At 45.2% G+C, this 6,419-nt stretch overlaps 1 protein-coding gene across 3 annotated transcripts in view; it reads left to right on the top strand.

Annotated features, from left to right (window-relative positions):
- Nucleotides 1-6,419, top strand: part of YWHAE (tyrosine 3-monooxygenase/tryptophan 5-monooxygenase activation protein, epsilon) — a 61,909-nt gene that overhangs the window by 45,364 nt on the left and 10,126 nt on the right. For all 3 annotated transcript variants that reach the window (XM_011955842.1, XM_011955833.1, XM_011955852.1), the window contains one exon: nucleotides 4,133-4,269. In XM_011955842.1, the coding sequence (XP_011811232.1) occupies nucleotides 4,133-4,269 (137 nt within the window). The remainder of the gene's footprint in view (nucleotides 1-4,132; nucleotides 4,270-6,419) is intronic.

Below are 6,419 nucleotides of genomic sequence, written 5' to 3'. Positions count from 1 at the left end.
TAGCTGGGACTACAGGCGCCCGCCACCTCGCCCGGCTAGTTTTTTGTATTTTTTAGTAGAGATGGGGTTTCACCGTGTTAACCAGGATGGTCTGCATCTCCTGACCTCGTGATTCGCCCGTCTCGGCCTCCCAAAGTGCTGGGATTACAGGCTTGAGCCACCGCGCCCGGCCAATCACCACTATTTATTTGAAAACTTTCTCTTCACCCCACACAAAGCAAATTACAGCCATTAAACAATCAATAACTTCATTTCCCCTCTGCCCACCTGCTAGCAACTTTTATTTTACTTTGTCATTATGAATTTTGCCCCCATTCTAGATACCTCATGTAAGTGGGATCATAGAATATTTGTCCTTTTGTGCCTGTCTTTATTTCATCTAGCGTAATGTTTTTATCCATGTAAAAGTAAAAGCATGAATCAGAGCTTCGGTCCTTTCAGTGACTAAATTCACACAATTAATTTTATGTATTTTGACACATTGTTTAGTCATTAAACTTTTGGTGGTCAGTGAGTATCTTTCCACCCTTTTTCTGTGGTGAGTACAGTGCTGCTGTGAACATGGATGCATTAAGTATTTGCTTGAGTCCTTGTATTTACCTTCACCATTGGGACTGAAAATTCTGTGTGTAACTTTTTTTCCCCCAGACAGGATCTTGTTCCGTCTGCAGTTGTGCACTCATAGCTCACTGCAGCTGTGGCTTCCTGAGCTCAGCTGATCCGCGTACCTGAGCCTCCCAAGTAGCTGTCACTAGAGGAGGGTGCCACCATACCTGGCCTTTTCTTTTCCTTTGTTTTTTGTTTGTTTGTTTGTTTTTGGTTTTGGTTTTTTTTGAGGCAGAGCCTGGCACTGTTGCCCAGGCTGTAGTGCAGTGGTGTGATCTTGGCTCACTGCAGCCTCCACCTTCCAGATTCAAGTGATTCTCCTGCCTCAGCATCCAGAGTAGCTGGGATTAACAGGCACCTGCCACCATACCTAGCTAATTTTTTGTATTTTCACTAGAGATGGGGTTTCTATGTTGTTGGCCAGGCTAGTCTCAAACTCCTGACCGTGTGTAATCTGCCCGCCTTGGCCTCCCAAAGTGCTGGGATTACAGGGATGAACCACTGTGCCAATTTTTAAATTTTTTTTTGTAGAGGCAGGGTCTTGCTATGTTGCCCAAGCTGGTCTTGAAATCCTGGCCTCAAGTAATCCTCCTGCTTCAGCCTCCCAAAATGCCAAGACTGCAGGCCTGAGCCACTGCACCAGGCCCTTTTTGCCCATTTTTGAATTCATGTTTTTTTGTTAGTTGAGTGTTGGGAGTTTATTACTCCAGATAGTGATCTCTTAGCAAGTAAACAGTTTGTATTTTCTCCTCTTCTGTAGGTTGGCATTCTGTTGTTGTTGTTTTTGCTATTGTCTTTTTTCTTTTCCCCCCCGAGACAGAGTCTCGCTGTGTTTCCCAGGCTGGAGTGTAGTGGCGCAATCTCGGCTCACTGCAACCTCTGCCTCCCGGTTTCAAGCGATTCTCCTGCCTCAGCCTCCCAGGTATCTGGGATTATAGATGCCCACCACCATACCCGGCTAATTTTTGTATTTTTATATAGAGATGGGGTTTCACCATGTTGGCCAGGCTGGTCTTGACCTCACCTTAAGTGATCCGGTCACCTCAGCCTCCCAAAGTGCTGAGATTACAGGCGTGAGCTGCTGCACCTGGCCTATTTTAAATTTTTACAGTAAATATTGCAGTAGCAAAATGGTTTTTTTTTTTTAAATGGAGTCTCGCTCTGTCGCCCAGGCTGGAGTGCAGTGATGCGATCTCAGCTCACTGCAAGCTCCACCTCCTGGGTTCACGCCATTCTCCTGCCTCAGCCTTCCGAGTAGCTGGGACTACAGGCGCCCACCACCAAGCCTGGCTAATTTTTTAATATTTTTAGTAGAGACAGGGTTTCACTGTGTTAGCCCAGATGGTCTCAATGTCCTGATCTTGTGATCTGCCTGCCTTGGCCTCCCAAAGTGCTGGGATTACAGGTGTGAGCCACCACCCCTGGTGTCTTTTGCTTTTTTATGTTTTTTTTTGGTTTGTTGAGGACCACTGCTTAAGCAAAGTAGGTTTTTTAAGTGAAAGCCTTTCAGAGACTGAGGAAAGTGGATCAACTGATACATGAACTTTAATGTTGACTATTACAGGCATGCTTCACTGTGCTCGACTGATTTTTTTTGCATTTTTAGTAGAGACGGGATTTCACCATACTCGTCAAGCTGGTCTCAAACTCCTGACCTCAGGTGATCCACCCAGCTCAGCCTCCCAGAGTGCTAGGATTACAGGCATGAGCCACTGCACTTGGCCAATCTAAAAATATTCTAAATGGCTAGTTGAGTTTGTCCAGGATAGGGTTCGTAACTGAAGAAACTTTGGCTATTTAACTGATACTGGTGGTTGCACCTTTCCTTGTCACGACTGCAGTCTAGCTGTCCCACATGTAGCTCCAGTTTTAAGTCACTTCCATACCTTTGCTCATGCTTTTGCTTAAACCTGAAGTGTGTTCTTTTTGCTTTCTCCTGATCCATTAAGGTTAGCTCAGATTTGACCTTCCCATTAGTTGCTCCTCCTGGGTCCCTGAAATACTTTTATCTGGAGTAGTGCTTCATTCTTCTTCTTCTTTTGTTCTTTTTTCCCAGGCTGGAGTGCAGTGGCACAATTTCAGCTCACTGCAACCTCCGCCTCCCGAGTTCAAGCGATTCTCCTGCCTCAGCCTCCTGAGTAGCTGGGACTGTAGACATACACCACCACACCTGGCTAATTTTTTGTGTTTTTAATAGGTTTTGCCATGGTGGCCCGGCTGATCTTGAACTCCTGGCCTCAAGTGATCTGCCTGCGCGCATTGGCCACCCAAAATGTGCTGATTACAGGCATGAGCCACCACACCCAGCCTCCTCCTCCTTTTAAAATAGCTGTATATTTGTCCATCCTCCGTTCTAAAGTTTTAAGGCGGCTGTGGACTTAGATTATGTCTCTCTTTTTTTCTGTTGGTATCTGGTGTCATTTCTTGGGCATACTACACAGTATTCAGTAAGTGTGGATTTTCTTTTAAAACTAGATGGCTTACATGACCACATTTCTGTGGCTTCTGTGTTGCCTTTTATTTTCTTTGCTTCCCTGCCTCCATTAACATGAAATTAAATTTTCTTTTTTTTTTTTGGAGACGGAGTCTCGCTCTGTCGCCCGGACTGGAGTGCAGTGGCCGGATCTCAGCTCACTGCAAGCTCCGCCTCCCGGGTTCACGCCATTCTCCTGCCTCAGCCTCCCGAGTAGCTGGGACTACAGGCGCCCGCCACCTCGCCCAGCTAGTTTTTTTTTGTATTTTTTAGTAGAGACGGGGTTTCACCGTGTTAGCCAGGATGGTCTCGATCTCCTGACCTCGTGATCCACCCGTCTCGGCCTCCCAAAGTGCTGGGATTACAGGCTTGAGCCACCCCGCCCGGCCAAATTTTCTTAAACTTTGAGGTATTGTCTAAGATTTTCTTTTTGCATTAATACTTTGTTAAATATCTGGGAGGGGTGGTTTGTACCGTTGGTCCCAGCCACTCAAGAGGCTAAGGTGGGAAGATTGCTTGAACGCAGGAGTTCAGGTCCAGCCTGGGCAACATAATGAGTCTCTTAAAAAAAAACCTTGGCCGGGCACGGTGGCTCACTCCTGTAATCCCAGCACTTTGGGAGGCCGAGGTGGGCGGATCACGAGGTCAGGAGATCGAGACCATCCTGGCTAACATGGTGACACCCCGTCTCTACTAAAAACACACACAAAAAATTAGCCAGGCGTGGTGGTGGGCGCCTGTAGTCCCCGCTTCTCGGGAGGCTGAGGCAGGAATGGCGTGAACCTGGGAGGTGGAGCTTGCAGTGAGCCGAGATCGTGCCACTGCACTCCAGCCTGGGCGACAGAGCGAGAGACTCCGTCTCAAAAAAAAAAAAAAAAAAAAAGTAGTGCTCCACATACTTTTAAGTTAATTTTTATTGTATTTGCTTTTTCTTTGTATCATTGTCACTATTACACACTGGAATAACTGAAGAAAAAATTGATGTCTAATATACCATTTCTAATTCTGATTTTGGACTTAATTTTTGTAATACATTTATTTAAATACCTTTAGGTTGGCAAAAGCAGCTTTCGATGATGCAATTGCAGAACTGGATACGCTGAGTGAAGAAAGCTATAAGGACTCTACTCTTATCATGCAGTTGTTACGTGATAATCTGACACTATGGACTTCAGACATGCAGGGTGACGGTAAGCAAACACTAGGAAGTAAAAGAGGCACCTCTTTCAGTTGCAGGATTTGTTTTTACTCTCTGTAGACATTCCTTGGCATATCTTTACATCAAGCTACAATTCAGACTCACTGCCTGCTCTCTATGAAATTTTAATTATTGCCTTTATAGGAAATGGTGCTAAAGTACCGAGTTCCATTTTGGGGAACTTAGTTTAACTCTTCCTTTACACTGTTTCAAAGGTTGAGGACAGGAAAAGTGGAGAGCAAGTAGTTTATTTTATCTTCATCCAGATTCAATTTTAGGGGGCTGAAGTTAACTGTATTTAAATCCAGATGGTATCAATAGGTATTTATGAAGTTTTTCTCTTTGTTGAAATCTTTTATCTAAAAAGGAACTAGTTTCCCATTTACCTCTGGGGTTCTGCAGAGAAATTGTATATTGGTCCTTGGGTCTTTTTTTTTTGTCTTTTGAGATGGAGTCTCGCTGCAACACCCCGGCTGGAGTGCAGTAGCATGATCTCGGCTCACTGCAAGCTCTGTCTCCCGGGTTCAAGCGATTCTCCTGCCTCAGCCTCCTGGAGTAGCTGGGGTTACAGGCACCCGCTATCATGTCCACCTAATTTTTGTATTTTTAGTAGAGACGGGATTTCTTCATGTAGGTCAGGGTGTTCTTGAACTGACCACAGGTGTTCCGCCCGCTTCAGCCTCTCAAAGTGTTGGGATTACAGGCGTGAGCCACTGTGCCCGGCTGTTGTTACTTTTAAGAGGTTTTCATTGCAAACACTTTAACTAGAGTATTTTACTAAATTGTGATGTTGAGTGTGTGTTAATGTTTACTTTAAATACAGAAGCCTAGATTTGTTACATTTGTTGATTTTAAAGGAAATTTCTCTAGAGAATTATTTTTATCCATGGTAGATTGTTGAACAGGGATGGAGAAGAAGACAAATTAGTGTGATATGGGCATTACAAGATAGTTTTACATTTGGTAGTGCTGGTGCTGATAGGAGGTTGGAAACAAAGTCTGTTGTCAGTTTTAGCTGCGGTTCCTTTAAGCATGTTTCTTAAGCTGGGCCAGGCGCAGAGGCTCAGGCCTAGAATCCCAGCACTTTGGGAGGTTGAGACAGGCAGATCATGAGGTTAGGAGATCGAGACTATCCTGGCTAACACGGTGAAACCCCCGTCTCTACTAAAAAATACAACAGGTGTGGTGGCGGGCGCCTGTAATCCCAGTTACTCAGGAGACTGAGCCTGGAGAATTGCTTAAACCCGGGAGGTGGAGGTTGCAGTGAACTGAGATCACACCATTGCACTCCAGCCTGGGCGACAGAGGGGAGATTCCATCTCAAAAAAAAAAAAAAAAAAAAAGTTTCTTAGACTGAAACATATGTCGCTTTGCTTGAGGCTATCTGTAGTGTCTCTTGGGGAAATCGACCTGCTGTATTGTCTTTGGAAGTGTTACACTTTTTGAAATTGCTTCTGAAAGTGGGCGTGTATGTGTCTTTGAAGGGATCAAATCACATTTGTGACTTTTGAGTTATGGTACTAAAGTGACAATTAGTTGACTCAGCTTTTAACGCTTACTAGCTCTATGAAATGTTTAGGATTTGACTAGATTGGGATTGGCATGAGATATATACATAGGACTTACTTACACACTTGCAATAGTGCCAGATGGAGCCACAGAACACTTCCCAGCACAGCATTTCAGGCAGCTACTCCCAGTCCTTGGAACTCAGAAACAATTTACCAACTCTAAACAAGTGGCTTCCAGCTTGAAAATCTATCCTACTCTGGTTGTGGTGGCTCATGTCTATAATCCCAGGACTTTGGGAGGCCAGGGTGGGATGATGCTTGAGCCTAGGAGTTCAAGACCAGCCTGGGCAACATAGTAAGACCCTGTCTTAAAAAAAAGAAAAAAAAAAAAGGCCGGGCTCAGTGCTGTGCGCCTGTAATCCCAGCTACTTGGGAGGCTGAGGCAGGAGCATTGCTTGAACACAGGAGATGGAGGTTGCAGTGAGCTGAGATCACGCCACTGCACTCTAGCCTGGGAGACAGAGCGAGGCTTCATAGAGCAAGACTTCGTCTCAAAAAAAAAAACTTCGCCGGGCGCGGTGGCTCAAGCCTGTAATCCCAGCACTTTGGGAGGCCGAGACGGGCGCATTGC

Source organism: Colobus angolensis, unplaced genomic scaffold, assembly GCF_000951035.1.
Source record: "Colobus angolensis palliatus isolate OR3802 unplaced genomic scaffold, Cang.pa_1.0 Scaffold110, whole genome shotgun sequence".
NCBI classification, from domain to species: domain Eukaryota; kingdom Metazoa; phylum Chordata; class Mammalia; order Primates; family Cercopithecidae; genus Colobus; species Colobus angolensis.
This window is presented reverse-complemented; position numbering and strand designations above follow the sequence as displayed.